At 26.2% G+C, this 17,310-nt stretch overlaps 5 protein-coding genes across 5 annotated transcripts; 2 read left to right on the top strand and 3 right to left on the bottom strand.

The window, feature by feature from the left end:
* Positions 1–2,124: 2,124 nt before the first annotated feature.
* MKS88_004143 (uncharacterized protein) lies at positions 2,125–3,564 on the bottom strand (the record flags this gene model as incomplete). The annotated part of the gene is made up of 1 exon (XM_067217294.1): positions 2,125–3,564. One exon carries the CDS (start codon positions 3,562–3,564, stop codon positions 2,125–2,127), a length of 1,440 nt encoding a protein of 479 aa, XP_067071737.1.
* Positions 3,565–5,566: 2,002 nt separating this feature from the next.
* On the bottom strand, positions 5,567–6,849 carry MKS88_004142 (U6 snRNA phosphodiesterase; the record flags this gene model as incomplete). The annotated part of the gene is made up of 3 exons (XM_067217293.1): positions 5,567–6,056; positions 6,325–6,658; positions 6,807–6,849. The coding sequence occupies 3 exons, from the start codon at positions 6,847–6,849 to the stop codon at positions 5,567–5,569; spliced, it is 867 nt and encodes a 288-aa protein (XP_067071736.1).
* Positions 6,850–7,386: 537 nt separating this feature from the next.
* MKS88_004141 (lipoyl synthase) lies at positions 7,387–9,249 on the top strand (the record flags this gene model as incomplete). Its single annotated transcript, XM_067217292.1, has 2 exons — positions 7,387–7,478; positions 7,662–9,249. 2 exons carry the CDS (start codon positions 7,387–7,389, stop codon positions 9,247–9,249), a joined length of 1,680 nt encoding a protein of 559 aa, XP_067071735.1.
* A 457-nt stretch (positions 9,250–9,706) lies between these two features.
* Positions 9,707–13,120, bottom strand: MKS88_004140 (uncharacterized protein; the record flags this gene model as incomplete). Its single annotated transcript, XM_067217291.1, has 1 exon — positions 9,707–13,120. One exon carries the CDS (start codon positions 13,118–13,120, stop codon positions 9,707–9,709), a length of 3,414 nt encoding a protein of 1,137 aa, XP_067071734.1.
* A 1,619-nt stretch (positions 13,121–14,739) lies between these two features.
* MKS88_004139 (aspartate carbamoyltransferase) lies at positions 14,740–16,382 on the top strand (the record flags this gene model as incomplete). The annotated part of the gene is made up of 3 exons (XM_067217290.1): positions 14,740–15,228; positions 15,541–16,038; positions 16,251–16,382. The coding sequence occupies 3 exons, from the start codon at positions 14,740–14,742 to the stop codon at positions 16,380–16,382; spliced, it is 1,119 nt and encodes a 372-aa protein (XP_067071733.1).
* Positions 16,383–17,310: the final 928 nt, after the last annotated feature.

The following is a 17,310-nucleotide window of genomic DNA, read 5'->3' as shown; positions in this document are numbered from 1 at the left end:
AAGATCATCTACAACTATGTTTACGGCTATTTGTATTGCTCGCACCGTTTGTCAGCTTCAATCCTCAAAAAATGATTTCATGTGAATTTAAATTGTATACAATAGATTGAAAAAGTAGCTATAATATTACAAAAATAAGAATAAATATGTCTCATATTTGAAAATTCTTATTAATTTGCACTACAATAATTTCTAAAAATGTGGTAGCACAATAATGGAAAACGGGCTAATTCGTTACAATAATATATATCATATAGTGTACATATATATATTGTGCACGTATTTTTACATTTTCCCAAATTCGTCTATATGCATAAGTTTCCAAAAATAAAAAAACTGCTTTTCTTTTTTTAAAATTACTCTTCATATGAATAATTATGCATATATGCTATTTCTAGTAAGTGAAACACCGTTTTCTATTTTTGTTCAATAACGTTCCTTGTTTTAATTTTTAATTTTTTTTTTTTTTATGTATACTTAAAAGGAGACAAAAAGTTAATCGTTTTATTAATATAAACGAAATTGATATGTTTTTACAATTTATTATTGAAGACATGTCGTAAAAAAGATTTTTTTAATAAAAAATTGTAATAATTCTTTTGTTTAAAAATATATACACAAGCAGCAATCTCTTTTTTTTTTTTTTTCTTTTGAATTAACTGATTTATATAAGATTTTTATTTTATTAAAGCTTTTAATTATAAATAGAAGAAAGTCTTTTACATTGAGAATCAGAAAATGCGCTTAGAATAAATTAAAAGACAAAAACGTAGATAAATATATAAAAAGCTTGCTACGAATTATATATGAACTTAACAATGAATGCGCAACAATGAATCAATTTATTAAAATAAGGATGAGTAAATAGCAATACATGCACAAGTGTCCGAATATATATAGAAGTACACATATTTTTACATATACAATTAAATAATTAAAAAAACAAATCAAAAAAATTAAAGATGGTGCAAATTTTTTAATACTTTTTCTCTAATTAATCAGCATGATCAATGCTCATCATTTAAATGTAACTTCAACTTTATTTAAAAAAAAAAAAAATTGATAACGATATATGGTGTGAATTTAATTCACCATTAACTGTTTAAGGCACAAATGCATTAATCTTATTCATACATGGATTCCTGTAAAAAGAATCAAATCGTGTTTTTCACACAGTAGCCATTCACAGAATGGGTTCATGTACACATACATACATAAACACGTACATATTTTACATTTATAAAAAAAAAAAAAAAATAATAATAATTTATATTTTTTTTCATCTTATAAATTTTCAGCTAATTAAAAATATTACTCTTTGACATGGTAATATTTGTGTTTCCGCTGATGTTATGAAATTTGTTTTATATTAAACTGGAGCAGGTTAAACATGTTCCCAAGACATTAGTAACTTAATTTGCAAATTTTCATATTTTCTAATTTACAAATTTGCAAATTTTCATATTTTCAAAATTTCGAATTAACAAATTTTTAAATATTTGCATCATAACCACATGATAACTAAAAAATTGGAAAACAGCTAAAAGCAGCTCAAAACAACTTACACAAAAATAATTTTCGCATTACATCCCTTCAAATACATTTTATTTGTTTGAAATAATGAATTCCGAACTTTCGGGTGTAACTGAATTTGTATTATAATTATTTTTAATTAGTTGGAGCAACTAGCACTTGCAATTCATGAGCTTACACATGTAATAAAATTAATCTCACCAATCGTGTAAATAGTTTCGAATGTGTAACAAATAAGTATTAGATATGTATCAAACGATATCAGATATGTATCAAACGATATCAGATATGTATCAAATAACTATCAGATGTGTACCAAATGATATCAGATATGTATCAAATAACTATCAGATGTGTACCAAATGATATCAGATATGTATCAAATAACTATCAGATGTGTACCAAATGCTAATCAGATATGTGCGCAGGGAGAGGTATTAATTACGTTTCTGTAGATTAAAAGAAAATGAAGCACTAACCCTTTAGAGCATTATCAAGGATATGTCTTCTAATACTTAATTTACCTTTTAATCTGAACCTCATTTTTTTTTTTTTTTTTTTTGGGGTCATATATAATTTTTTATCAATGTTTTATTTATTTTTGCTATTGCAGTTGTTTATTTCCTTTTGACGATTTATGTTACTAGAATTATTTAAATTGTCTGTATTGCTACTGTTTCCGAAATAGTGAATACTATTTAAATTACTAAGGCCATTACTACTGCAAAAATTGTGTCCATTATTCTCGAAATTTGAAACACCAAAAATAGCATTGCTTACATTATTAAATGTGTTATCATGATCACTTATATTAAAACTAGAAATAGTGTTAGGATAGTATACACCAGTGTTTGGATCGTTTACATTACTACTTTCACCTGGACAAAAGTTCAACATTTCACATGTTTTCATTTCTTTCATATCTTGGTTGAAGGAAATGTGGCAATTATTCATTTTTCCAAAATACAAACTGGAGTTATTTTCTGCATTTGTGCTACTACTGTTCAGGTTAGTAATAGTGCTACCTAACATATCTTTAGCTAAACTTTCATTTGATATACTATATAAATATGAATCATTAATGCTGTTACCCAATTTATCATTGTTGTTTAGGAAAAAGGGAATATTCTGTTTATTATTTGTGGGGTTTAAATTTAATGTACTATTATCAGCAAATGTCACATCAGAATTATTTAAGATATCATTCCATAATTCGTAACTATCATCCTGAACACTTACAGAATTTTTTTTATTCATAAAAAAGTTATTGTTTGAATTTTCATTTTCACACTTATATTTTCCTAGTAACAAATTTAATTGGTCACATTTTATCATTAACGGTTTATTGTTTTTTAATTGATTCTTCAACACATTTTTATAAAAAATATCTTTTTTTGATAATATACTTAAAATATTTTTCACAGTATTATTATTATTAATATTACTGCTAAGAACTGAATTATTTTCACATTTATAATAGGGAAAACTATTAGCAGTGTAATAATAATAATTATTATTATTTCCTTCAAAAGGAATAATTGACAACTCATTGGAATAATTTTTACCTACTTCTGATTCATTTTTTAACAATAATTCTTCTGATGTGAATGCATTGTTATTCAGACTTTCCCCATTCGTATTGATGGAATTGTTCACGATTTGTTCATTAATTTCATGTGAGGCAAAGACATTTCCACTATTTAATAAAATATGTGGCAAGGAATAATTTTTTGGAGTTTCGCTTAATTTTTTTTTTTGTTGTTTTCTTGTTATATCATCAAAATTTATTTCTAATTTTCTTTTGTTTCTTTGCGGACATAAGTCATTTATAAATTGTTTGTTATCATATATAGGTAACTTCTTATCTTTCGATGTGGTAACGTTGCTTCTCTTATTCGAAGACAGTCCACAAACACTGCTTAACGATTCAACATCATTGAATGTTCTAAAATTTTCAAAATTTCTTTTTGTATTTCTTTTCAAATTTTTGCTATTAACTACATTTTCACTTTCGTCATCTTTTATATTCATTATTTTCCTAATTTTTTTTTTTTCTTCAGTTAAAGTTTGCATTAGCATGAATGTATATACATGTATGCACATACATATGCCCATTCATGTACATATATAATACTTGCATATGGTTTAACGTGAATATATACCACATACGATCATGTGTTCCATATACAAGTATAAATTTAAAAGCATAAATTTTCAATTTTTTGACTATGTTCTACGTCATTATGTTTTTTTAATGTTAAAAAAGTTCTGCAAGAGAGTTTTGACTCTATATGCAATTACGAATGGGTATTATAAATGCATAGCATGCGCATTAAGCATTTATATGCAAATATATATATATATATATATATATGTACATATTATATATATAGAAATGTATATTTGTTTGTATATATTTGCTTGTATATATTTGTTTGTATATATTTGTTTGTATATATTTGTATGTATATATTTGTATGTATATATTTGTATGCATATATTTGTATGTATATATTTGTATGTATAAAATTTGCATGCATATATTTGCATATATACTACATAAGTATTTATATATTCATATTAATTTTTTTGTATGTATATATTTAAATGTATACATATAACTATATATACATGTGCATATCATTAAATATGGACGCTTTTTTCCTTAGCAACAATATCTGCAATGCATGCATTGTTGAAAATTTGTTTTGTTTTCATTTAGCTCAGACGAAGAAAAAATTAAATAAAACAAAGTAAATATACAGATAAAAATCAAATAAAAATAAATAATATAAATGTAAAAATAAATTAATTATAAAAATAAAGTAAAATAAATGTAAAAATAAAGTAAAATAAATGTAAAATTAAAGTAAAATAAATGTAAAATTAAAGTAAAATAAATGTAAAATTAAAGTAAAATAAATGTAAAATTAAAGTAAAATAAATGTAAAATTAAAGTAAAATAAATGTAAAATTAAAGTAAAATAAATGTAAAATTAAAGTAAAATAAATGTAAAAATATTCTAAAATAAATGAAAAAATAAAGTAAAATAAAAGTAAAATTTTTACTTTAACGTAAAATCTATTTAATACCTATTAATTTACACCAAAAAAAAAAATTAAAAAACATAATAATATATACATTTATGCATTTTAAAACCAATTTTTCATGTTAATATTTTCATGAGATTTAACGCAAAAGCATATATATATATATATAATATTTTTTTTTTTATCAGAAAATACGCCAAAACAGTGGCCTTATTTTTCTGGGTTATATGCACTTTATTCTGGTCACTGATATTATAGTCATTGACGTTATGGTTTCGTTGTTTTTCACTGTTCATAAAAATCGTACTTACGAAAAAGGAGCATAACATGCATATATATATATATATATATATCAGGAGTAAATAATATATGAAATAACTTCATTATGGAAGAACGGAACTGTTGATTGCGAAAAAGTTTTTGCGTATCTTGACTTTGTCCCTATCGCATGATAATAATTCTCATTATGAAGGGGAACACGTAAAAATTATCGGCTGGCCGTCCTTTGGGTTTACTAAATATTTATATATCTGTGTACGGGGTATTACAATATAGTATATTTTATTTTTTCATAACAGCAAAATATTAGAGTTTAACTGCACTTTGCTGTAATGAATACAAAAAAAATAAATATTAAGGTACGCAACACAATGTACATTCTATTTCTAAAAGATTAAGAAAAAAATATTTGGCTGAATATAAATGTTTATTTAGGCATTTAAACTTACTCATAACATTTCTTGTTATTTATGATAAAAAAAAAAAAAGTCCTTACATGGGTTATCTATTTTGCTTCAATGGAAGACGTACATTTTCGATATGTATGATTGTACATAACAAAGTTTAACCATAATACAGGTCGTAGTATATAAAAAAAAAACATTACAGTTTTTGCTGTATTTAAATATGGAATAGTAATAGGAAGGTTATAAATTCCCTTGTTCTAATTATATATATATATATATATATTAATGCATTGCCCCTATGTGCTACTAGCGTAGGAGCTGTCAGACGGGAGAAAGTTTAAATCATCATGAAAACTCTTAAACGGAATTTCATATAATTTGTTGCCAACCCGAACACAAATACGACTAACGTAAATGTAAAAAACATCGTTATTACTTGCTGAATGCACATCAGTAGAGGTACGCACCTCAGACTTGGTATGCTTCTCGGAGTTATATTCTTCTATTATTTCGCTTATATCTGGCCAGAAGCTTCCTTTTGTATTTAATTTGTTTTTTTCTAAGATAAATTCCAAGTTAACATCAGTATATGCTAATGATATATGACACATCCTTTTTGCATAATTGTTAGATAATCCGAATTTCTCTAATACTCCATTTATTTTATTTATTAAAGAGTTTAAGTGCAGTTCTTGTTGATCCCACTTCACAGAATAGCAGCAAAAATATTTCGTGTGTTTTTGGCTTTTATATAAGTCAACGCTATCCTTAAAAAATAGGTGAAAACTTTAGGTAAAATGTAGAGGGCATATTAATGCATAGATGTGGGTATACAAACATAAGCATGTAAATACATGTATATATGTAATGCATACACATGAATAATCATTCAAACGTTCCCAATAACGGTGCTGACAAATGGGGAAAAAAAAAGCACAGTCGTGCACAATTGCACATATATGTACACAGGCATACACCCATACACTCACACAATAATACAATAACAGAAATATTAAATTGACGCTTGTTCGATTGCTTATATTCCAATTATTACCAGCTCTGATTTTGCAACTCTTCCTTTATTTTCTCTATAAACGGCACAATCATATGTTTTTTTATATGCACAGAACCTGCTATAGTTATATGTAAAGGTTCGTTAAAATCTGTTTCCTCCAGTCCATTCTGTTTGTTTTTTCCTAGATTTAAATTATCTAGCTGGTAAAAAACATGCTTTGATATTTCTTCTTTATTTAAGCTATTATTTTTACCGTTATAAAAATTTGCATTCTTCCTCTTATCATTACATAAGCTAAATTGCTTTTCTACTAGTTTGCACAAAACCTCATAACAGAGCTCGCATTTTTTTTTGACACTTTTGTTACATTTCACTGCAGGTGGGAGAAGCGTGTATAAAAATATATATATATATATATATATATATATATATATATATATATATATATGTATGCATGTATATATAAGCCCGCGTAAAAACCAGTTCTTACAAACTCATTTCCCTAATTTCATTTAACCTACCTGGGATGTATATATAAGAACTGAAGTTGCCCTTATTCAGCATTTTTTTTTTCTTTTTTTTTGGCCTAACATATGTTTTAAGTCACGCATAAATTTTGTACTCCTTTATGTTTACCAGAAAAAAGCAAGGCCTCGTAAATGATAAGAAAAACTGTGGGAAAGTTAAGAAAAAATGCACGAAATATAAAAAGCCAATTAGAAAAAAATGGCAAAAAAATAAATATGGTGACCTCTCCACAAATATTTGTTCTGCATGTATCAGCATGTATGTATTATATATATATATGTGAGTTTCACTGGGGTATAATACATGTATTCCTTTGTTTTTGCCAATGTACCCATGCCTATATGCATGTATATGTGCTTGTATTCATGCATACACACGTACAGCATACATACTTAAGTGAATACATACACTTATACATGTATGCAAATATGCAAATATGCAAATATACAAATATGCAAATAAGCAAATAAGCAGATATTTAGATGTGACAATGTACAAATATTCAGATATTCAAAAATTAAAATACGTATCCTGGAGAACTGCCTAAAAAGTGCAAATATGAACGCTTAACCGATGAGTAGATCGGTAAAAAATTTAATGTTCCAAAATATATTGTTTCTTTTTAAAATAGTTGTTAAGGTTAATTACAATATCTGTCCCGCTTTGTATGTTTTTCATCCCTCCAGTATATGTTCTTTTGGTAAAATATATATCCCGTTATATTTCATAAGTATGTATTTTTGCGTTTTATTATTTTTCACACATGTACTTTTTTCCATTTCTGCAATATTAAAAAGTGGTAACATAATAGTTTATGCAAAATCTGAACGTCGTTCTTATTACACTAGATATAAAATACTATATATAAAGGACTTTTTAAAAAAAAAAAAATATCTTAAATATAAAAATAACAAGATAGAATGTAAAAAATGTCACGTGTGGAGGTTGAAATTGGGTCGAAATTTAGATCTAAGTAAACGAATGGATAATGATAAGAAGTACATGCGGAGGAATACTGTTAGTAAATGTTATGTAGCATCTGGAATCCCCGAGGACGAGTGGTCAGGAGATAGTGATAATGGGGAAGATAATGTGGTCGATAATAGAGATGGTGTAAACGATAACAGGAGTTGGGAAGACAATCCAGAGAGCATCAAATTTTGTAATAAAGACTATAGCACTGCTAGCGGTAGCAATAGCGGTAGTGATAACAGTAGCAGTAACAATAGCAGTAGTGATAGCAGTGGCAGTAACAATAGCAGTAGTGATAACAGTAGCAGTAACAATAGCAGTAGTGATAGCAGTGGCAGTAACAATAGCAGTAGTGATAACAGTAGCAGTAACAATAGCAGTAGTGATAGCAGTGGCAGTAACAATAGCAGTAGTGATAACAGTAGCAGTAACAATAGCAGTAGTGATAGCAGTGGCAGTAACAATAGCAGTAGTGATAACAGTAGCCGCAGCGATGGCAGAAGGCCAGCTATGGAATTACAAAGACCTAAGGTGGGAAACAAGATGCCAGAAAAAAAACCCGACTGGTTTCACGTTCCTGCACCAACAGGTACAAAATATAACAAATTAAAAAATGATTTAAAGAAATTAAAATTGCATACGGTTTGTGAAGAAGCTCAATGTCCCAACATAGGTGAATGTTGGAATATAGGAACAGCTACCATTATGCTGTTAGGTGATACATGTACAAGAGGATGTAAATTTTGTTCAGTGAAGACATCATCAAAACCTTTACCCCCAGATGTTAATGAACCTTTTAACACAGCTAAGGCTGTATGCGAATGGAATATGAACTATATTGTTTTAACCTCAGTTGACAGAGATGATTTAGCAGATGGAGGGGCAAACCATTTTGCAAAAACTGTTGAATTAATTAAATTTTCAAGACCAGATATTTTGATTGAATGCTTAGTATCTGACTTTCAAGGAAACATTGATTCAGTTAAGAGACTAGCTTTAAGTGGAATGGATGTATATGCACATAACATTGAAACGGTTAAGCGATTGCAGAAATATGTGCGAGACAGGAGAGCAAATTATGAACAATCCTTATTCGTTTTGAAAAAAGCTAAAGAAATAAACCCTAAATTGTATACAAAAACAAGCATAATGTTAGGCTTAGGAGAAACAAAAGAAGAAGTACTCGAAGCTATGCATCATGTAAGAGATAACGACATTGATGTTATAACATTCGGTCAATACTTAAGACCAACCAAAAATCATTTAAATGTTGTAGAATATATTTCTCCTCAATCATTTGATTATTACAAAGAAGAGGGGCTAAAAATGGGCTTCAAATATATTGCTAGCGGACCGCTAGTCAGGTCTTCCTACAAAGCAGGCGAGTATTTCATGAAAAATCTCGTTGAGCAAAGTAAGAACAATTTAGAGAGTAACACTTTGAAATTGCAAGGTGCTAAATGAATCAAGATAGTAAAAAAAAAAGGAAATTTTAAAATTTATTTACGTAAAAGTTGAAGTTATATTATGACAAAAAAGAAAAATGGGCACAAATATGAACGTGGGTATTGTGCAAAAATATATATAAAGGTATATGCATACGTATATGCATACTTATATACACACGTATATGCACATGCATGCAAAGGTAAGCACATTTATTTATATTCATTTGTACTTTCCAACATTTGTTAATGGTCGTTTATGTTCATCCCTAAGGGGGGTTACCACTTTTTAAGCCTGAACTTTGCCTAACGAGAACTTGCACGCGGTTTGGAAAATAACTTTCGCACATTTTGGATATATAATGGCGCCCATTTGTCGTTTGCAGCTTTTCGAAAAGACGAAAAAAAAAAAAAAAAAAGTATCTGACACATTTAACACACGACTCAACATATCATGTAGTGACACAAAAAAAAGTTCACCACTCAACAAATTCCTGAATAACAATGGATTTCTCTGCAACATGTTTTATATCCGGTCTCCTCAACAAAATAAGCTTAATTTTTTTTAACGAAATTTTTGAATTTTTGGTCTCGTCTTTTTCCTCTTCAAGGTTTTCATTAGTAGAATTCATGTCATCACTAGAGTCTTCCTTCAACAAAGCACTGGTAAATTTAGTAACAAGACCTAACCAATTGTTCTTATTATTCAACAGTATATAATTGTTTTTAATTTCGTTAATTTTTGTTTTAAGGTTATCTATATCATCAGTCAGTAACTTTACAATTTCTTGTAACGAGGGCATTATATAGATGTCGTTCCTAGCATTTAGGTCTTGAACGTATTGTAAAATTAACAAAGAATTACTAATAAATGTGTTGAACAAACTTTCATCATGTAAAAAGGAAGTATTCTGATTCATGAGGAAATTCAAAATAGTGTAATCCAACTTGCGCAAAATTTTATTACACATATTTATGAAAATGTAATAAGGTAGACATTTTTTAATCTTATATACATTATTTAGTATATACTCATGAAATGCATTATTGACAGAAAATAAATTATATATACGTATAGATATGAAATGATAAAAGGCATCTAAAAAGTTGTGTAACATTTTTTTTTCTAAGGTATCAAAACTAGAAATCATATCTTTCATATAATCTCTAAATTGAAAATTGGTAAGAAATTTATTTATAGAAAAAAAAGATACATATAATAAACATGTCATTTCAGAATTTCCTATCAAATCATTTATACTGTTCCAGTGATTACGAAATTCGTCTTTTACAATTATTAATAATTTCTTTACAACGTTGTTAATATAATCTTCTATAAATTCTTTACTCTGTTGAAAGTATATTATCCTCTTTTCTATTTTTTTCAAAAGTTCAATAAATATATGGCAGTACTCATTTATGCAATCACCATCCTCTAAAATTATACTGTTCTTTAATTGTACACAGCAGTTGTTAGTCGACATATCTTTAAGAATGTCTGTGAGAAATTCGTTTTCTAGTGATATGAAGAAATCCCTTACATATACACCACTTTTTATTTCATCTGTGTTACACGTTTTTGATGTAAGAAGGTCTCTTATTCGTTGTTCATTATTTGTATTATCCTCTATGTCGTTGCTGTCCTTGTGGTCATTATGCTCATTGTAGTCATTATACTCCTTGTTTTCCTCCTGATGTGAAGACTTCTCCTCATAGGTCAAATGAATAAATGTGTTGTTAAAAAAGTCGTTCAGTAAATATTTACAATTAATACTATCATATAAAGACCATTTATCGTATATCATAATAATATGATGCATGAAATTTAAAAATAATTTTTTTACATCCTCTTTGTCCTCTTCTGAATAATACATATGAACAAAATATGAAATCCTACTCAAAATGTACAATCTGCATTCAGATATAATGCAGTAATTAAGTCTATCCAATAATTGCTCACAATTCGTTATTAAGTAAAAGTACTCTTCCTTCTCTTCATTATTCATGTTATTATATGTTTCATAATATGTCTTATAATCTAACTTAAACTCTTCTTCCTTCTCTATACCATATAAATCATCTTCTTCATTTCCCAATATCATATTTTCTAATTTCTTTTCCATGCTGCTCTCTCCGATCCTGTCTTTTCCTCCCCATGGCATACTATCCGAACTGGGTAAACTAATGTTCGCCTGACTGTTATGTGGCATATATATATTACTACTACTACCAATTCTACTACTGTTGTAACCCGTCTGATCGCTATCCTTCGCCTTAACGTTTTTGTACTTGTTATTATATAAAATCATATCCTGCAGTGCGCGATGCAATATCATATTGTCTTGTAGATCTTCCTTGTTAACACACCTCATAAGCATTTTTATAATTGAACCACTTATAATGGATTGGTAGAATAAATATTTAAGCCCCCATTCAGGCTTATCAAATTTTAATAACGGACTCTTATCATCTTGAAAAAAGGATCTAAAAAATTTAATTATACTACTAGCAAGCTCATCAATATACACCACTGGAGAATTCTTTTTATGAAGAAAGAATTTCTTCGAATGTTTTTTTTCATCACGTATATGATTGTCAATTTTTTCAATTATATTCCAGCTTATCAAAATGCTGATGAACTCAGGACTTTCTTTCTTTATCAGCGAAATGTATGTGTTATCAAAAATAGTAGTATTTTTTATTTTTTCCTTGAATGCTTTTTCTTTATAGGACATACTACAGTTAAGCATATTTGTACCTCTATCCCTAGATAAACTATCTTTCCTGTTACTATGTAGATTAACTCCGTATCCAATACTATTTACATCTTTTAATCCAAAGTCTTCGTAATCTAAATACGCGGAATATTCATCATCACTACTGTGATCTATATTATTTGTTAATTCTTCCAACGCGTTTGTTGATACATGGGTTATATTATTTCCCCAATAAATACTAGACAATAATAACTCTGTTCTATTTAAATAATATTCTGACAACAGAGGAATAAAGAATTTAATTCCTTTTATAATTTGTTCTTTCATATTTTTTTTAAATACATGCAATACTTTTACAATATCTAATATGATGATAAGAGTTTCATCATATTTCCCACTAACAGCACATTTCTTGGCTTGTTCTAGTTTTATTAACGAATTTTTTAAACATATAATATATTCTTTTTGTTTTTTTAGTTTTTGTATATTTTTCATTTCTCTTATCATATATTCCGCTGCATTTATACAACCGTTCTCTTCTTCTATAATTTTAATACTAGCTAATTCCTTCTTTATAGCATGAATTGTACATAAATCATTTTTTACCCTTGTTAATTCCTTTTCCGATTCTACTTTTAACTTCTCCTTAATTTCATCAATTTCGTGTTTATTTTTTGATATATATGTATCAATAATATTATATATATCCTGTATGTTCATATTTTTTAATTTATCATGTTCTAGATATGTGCCTAGTAACAATATATTTTGTGCACAATATTTTAAACTTTTGTTCTCTTTTAAAATGCTCCCTATTCCGCCCTCTTTATTATTTATATGTATACCACTATTATCTAAATAAAAATCATTATGGAAAGGTTCATTTTCATCATTTGTTGTTCGGTCATTATTAGTATCATCGTAAGTAAGGTTTATACCAGTAGTTACATTATCATTTCTTTTCAACCTTTTTTTTAACAATTGCGATAAAATTTCCTTTATTTTCTCTTTTTTATTTTCCTCATCTACTACACTTAATTTCTCCTTATATGAAATTAAAGCATTTTTTAAAACCTGTTCTATATTTGTTTTCTTGCATCCATCATTTTCAATTTTTTGTTCTCTCTTTTCACTTAATTTATATTTACGATCAAAGTAGCTGGTTATAAACATTTCACCAATTTTTTCGCTTCACAATTTTTATGCTATCCGTTATATGGACATTTTCCGGAGAAAATGTACTAATTTATTCATATTTTATATGTACAACTTTTTCCTTCTTTTTTAAAAAAAAAAACCGGAACTTTATATATGTGCGGTGTCCGTTACATTCTATATATGCGAACGAAGTTAAAGCTACATTGCAAAGTATTTTTCTGTTTCACGATCTTATATTACAATGCAAACATGTTATATAAGTTATTATATGCATATATATTATGTAATTATACATCCATATTCATATTTTTCCCTGTTGAACTCTACTTGAAAAAAAAAAAAAAAACGTGTACTTTTTTTTTTTTTTTTAAAGCTACACGTTAAACATTTTAATTTATATATGCTTCGTTGCATACAAGCTATTATTTTGATTTCTTTTTATGGCTTACATTTTATATGTTTTTCCTATATGATAGTAACTTTTACGTTTTATATATCAAGCTTATGTACGTTATTAGAATATTTAAAGTACGGCTTTTACTTTTTGTTAGTATATTTAAAATAAGGCTCTTAATTATGTTATATATTTAAAGTAGGGCTTTTAATTTTTAACTTAAATTATGCTTGGTGAAATAAATGGCAATCAAAACTTAGTTAAACGAGGACATTATATTATATATATATATATGTATATGTATATGTATTTGTATTTGTAATTGTATTTGTATATATACTTATGTGTTATTTTTGTTTGTATCTACAAATTTCTTCTCTTTCATCATTCATCCTCTTTTCTTTTTATTTCTAAGAAAATTGAAAAATCCAAATTAATATGTACGATTCCTTTAAATCAGAAAATTGATTTGTTATCTTATAATAAATAAATGAAATAAATGTGATGGCACATTTCACGCATTTCGCATTTTTGTACTGCAAAATATGAATTATATGGTTAATGTATTTCTACGTTGTTTGGGAGTTGTGTTGTTTATATATCACTATTCATTACTTGTTAATACACATTTACACAAGCATTTGTGTTTCATTTTGTAATATGAAAATAAAGTTTTAGCAGGTCTTTCAAATTTATTCATTATTATTATTATTATATATTAATATTACATTATTGTCGTATTATTATTGCATTATTGCATTATTACATTATTATTGATTTATTGTATTATTATATTATAATGATTTTATTTATTTATTTTATTTTTTATTTTTTATTTTTCATTTTTATTTTTAATTTTTATTTTTATTTTTTGTCATTTAATTTTAAATTTTATACATTTCTATTTGTAGTTAATAAGCTCTAAATGTGAATTATTAATAGACGACTTATTTGTGCAGAAAATAAAACATATTTTGCCGAAATAACAGATATGTTATTTTATTTTATCTTTTTTATAACACATAAAATTATTTGGTATATTTTGTTTTATATAATTTTTAAGAAAATATGTCTAAATTTTGAAAATTTAATTAAAGAATTAAGCAAATAATTTATTTTATTTTCCTATATATCTATTATATATATATATATATTTTTTTTTTTTTTATTTATTTATTTTAATGTATTTTATTAACAAATTTATAGTAGCACATTCTTATTTATATTGCATACACGAAAAATGATAGAAATACTGAGTTCTATATTTGTAGTATTTACATTTTTAATGGCAGCAATACTAGCACATGTGATTTCAGGCAAAAGAAAAGCCAAGTTAATCATTGGTGAAAAAAATTACCTGAACAACAAATATAAAATAAATTTAGATATGATAATAGAAAAAATGAAAAATAAGAATGTCATAAATATAGATGATATAAATGATGAGGAATTGCTAGCAATTTTATTCACAGCTAAGAAGTTTGAATCCATACTAAAGAATAATGAAAATTCTAGATATTTAGATAATAAAGTTTTTTGTAGTATATTTCTTGAACCTAGTACAAGAACTAGATGCTCCTTCGATTCTGCAATTTTAAGATTGGGTTCGAAAGTAATAAATATAACTGATATGAATTCTACATCTTTTTATAAAGGGGAAACTGTGCAAGATGCTTTTACGATTTTGTCAAAATATGTGGACGGTATAATCTATAGGGATCCATCAAATGTAAAAATAATAAAAAAATGTACATGTGTCTATATATATATATATATATATATATATGTGTATATGTTTATATGTATTTCCAAAAAAATTAAGGAACACTTAGATATATAGTGTTTGTATACAACTGTTCGCACTTTCTTATTCCATTCTTTTATATCTTATTTTGAAATTATTATTATTTTATAATATCTGTTATCATTTTATTATTGACGTCCTACTGTTACTTTAATATTACCCTACTGCTACTTATTATTGGCGCTTTAATGTTACACACATTGATTCATCTTTCGCAAAACAATTTTTTTTTAACAGAATAATGTAGATCTTGCTGTTGCATCATCAAAGAAACCAATAATTAATGCAGGGAATGGAACAGGGGAACATCCAACTCAGTCACTTTTAGACTTTTATACAATATATAATTTTTTTCCATTTATTTTGGAAAGAGATAAAAACCAAAAAATTAATATTGCGTTTGTGGGTGATTTAAAAAATGGAAGAACTGTTCATTCACTTAGTAAATTACTTAGTAGATATAATGTTAACTTTAATTTTGTATCATGTAAATCTTTAGATATTCCTGAATATATAACGCATATTATAATCAATAATTTAAAAAGAAACAATTTTTATAATGAAAATTCTATAAAAAAATATGATAATTTGGAAAATGGTTTAAAAGATGCACACGTCATATATATGACAAGAATACAAAAAGAAAGGTTTTCTGATTTACAAGAATATAACAATTATAAAGATGCTTTCATTTTAGACAATAATGTTCTGAAGAACATAAGAGAAGATGCAAAGGTGGGTAACATATAAGTGTGTATATTCATTTCCTTATTTTAAAATAATTTTTCAACAACAGTAAAAATAATTTACATGATTTTTATTTAATATTTTCTACACACTCGCACCCGAAATTTTGGGCATATTTTGTTAAGTTTTATATTTGCGAAACTTTAAATTTTTTGTAATATACTTATTGGTTTTATATTCTTATTTAATTCTTTTTATAGATACTTCATCCGCTTCCAAGAGTTAACGAAATAAAAGTAGAAGTTGATGAAAATCCCAAAAGTGTGTATTTTTTACAGGCAGAGAATGGTTTATATGTACGAATGGCTCTGTTGTACCTTATCTTTTCATGAAATGGCTGTATAAAATATAAAAAAAAAAACACACACACACACACACATACATGAAAAAAAAAAAAAAAAAAAAAGCTAGCTAACTGGCTAGTTGGAGTTTTGATATTATTTTTTTTATTATTAAAAGTAATAATTTTTTATAAAATTCATATGAACTATTTTAATTTCTATTAATGTGACTTTTTTTTTATTTCACGAATCGCTTCTTGTGATTTTATATATGTAACTGAACTTATGTCTGTTTAGACGTGTTTTGAATTAATTGGCTATATTTTATTTACGATTAAGACTTGCTTTTAAAAAGAAAAATTCCTATTATTGTAAATACTGCAATTATTGTTAACAGCATAAAAATATTTTTATAATTTTTTGGAGCAAATATTTTATTACAGATGACAAAAGTTGTTTGAAAAAAAGGAAAATTCTTTTCATTTTACGCATTGTTATTTTTTTTAATATGTCTCAGTTTGTACATATATATATATATACATATGCGTATGTGTATGTGCATGTGAAAAATAATTTACCATTTATATTATTAAATTTTAAATTTGTGCTTTGCTTAATTCCATCAGTGACACGATATTTGGTTTTCATTTTATTCGGAAAAATGGAGAAAAATAGAAACATATTTTGAAAATTAATTTCGTTGTAACAGTTATACTAAAAAGTAAGCATGTATGATAATGCTATTATAATGATATTAAAAAATGTACTTCCTGCTACATTTTAATGTTAATTGTAATTCTATATTTAATTTTCATTTCTAAAAAAGGACGCTAATATATAGAAAACCCTGAAGATTTCTTCATAATTTATATCCTTTGTCTAGCAACATGATTGAACGGATAAACATATTATTTTAAAGAATTTTCCTTATTTATCTATTTATTTTTCTATCGTTACATTGTTGTGTAAAAAAAATTTT

Source organism: Plasmodium brasilianum, chromosome 12 (assembly GCF_023973825.1).
Source record: "Plasmodium brasilianum strain Bolivian I chromosome 12, whole genome shotgun sequence".
NCBI classification, from domain to species: domain Eukaryota; phylum Apicomplexa; class Aconoidasida; order Haemosporida; family Plasmodiidae; genus Plasmodium; species Plasmodium brasilianum.
The sequence above is the reverse complement of the archived record's forward strand: the minus strand, read 5'-3'. Positions and strand labels throughout refer to the sequence as shown.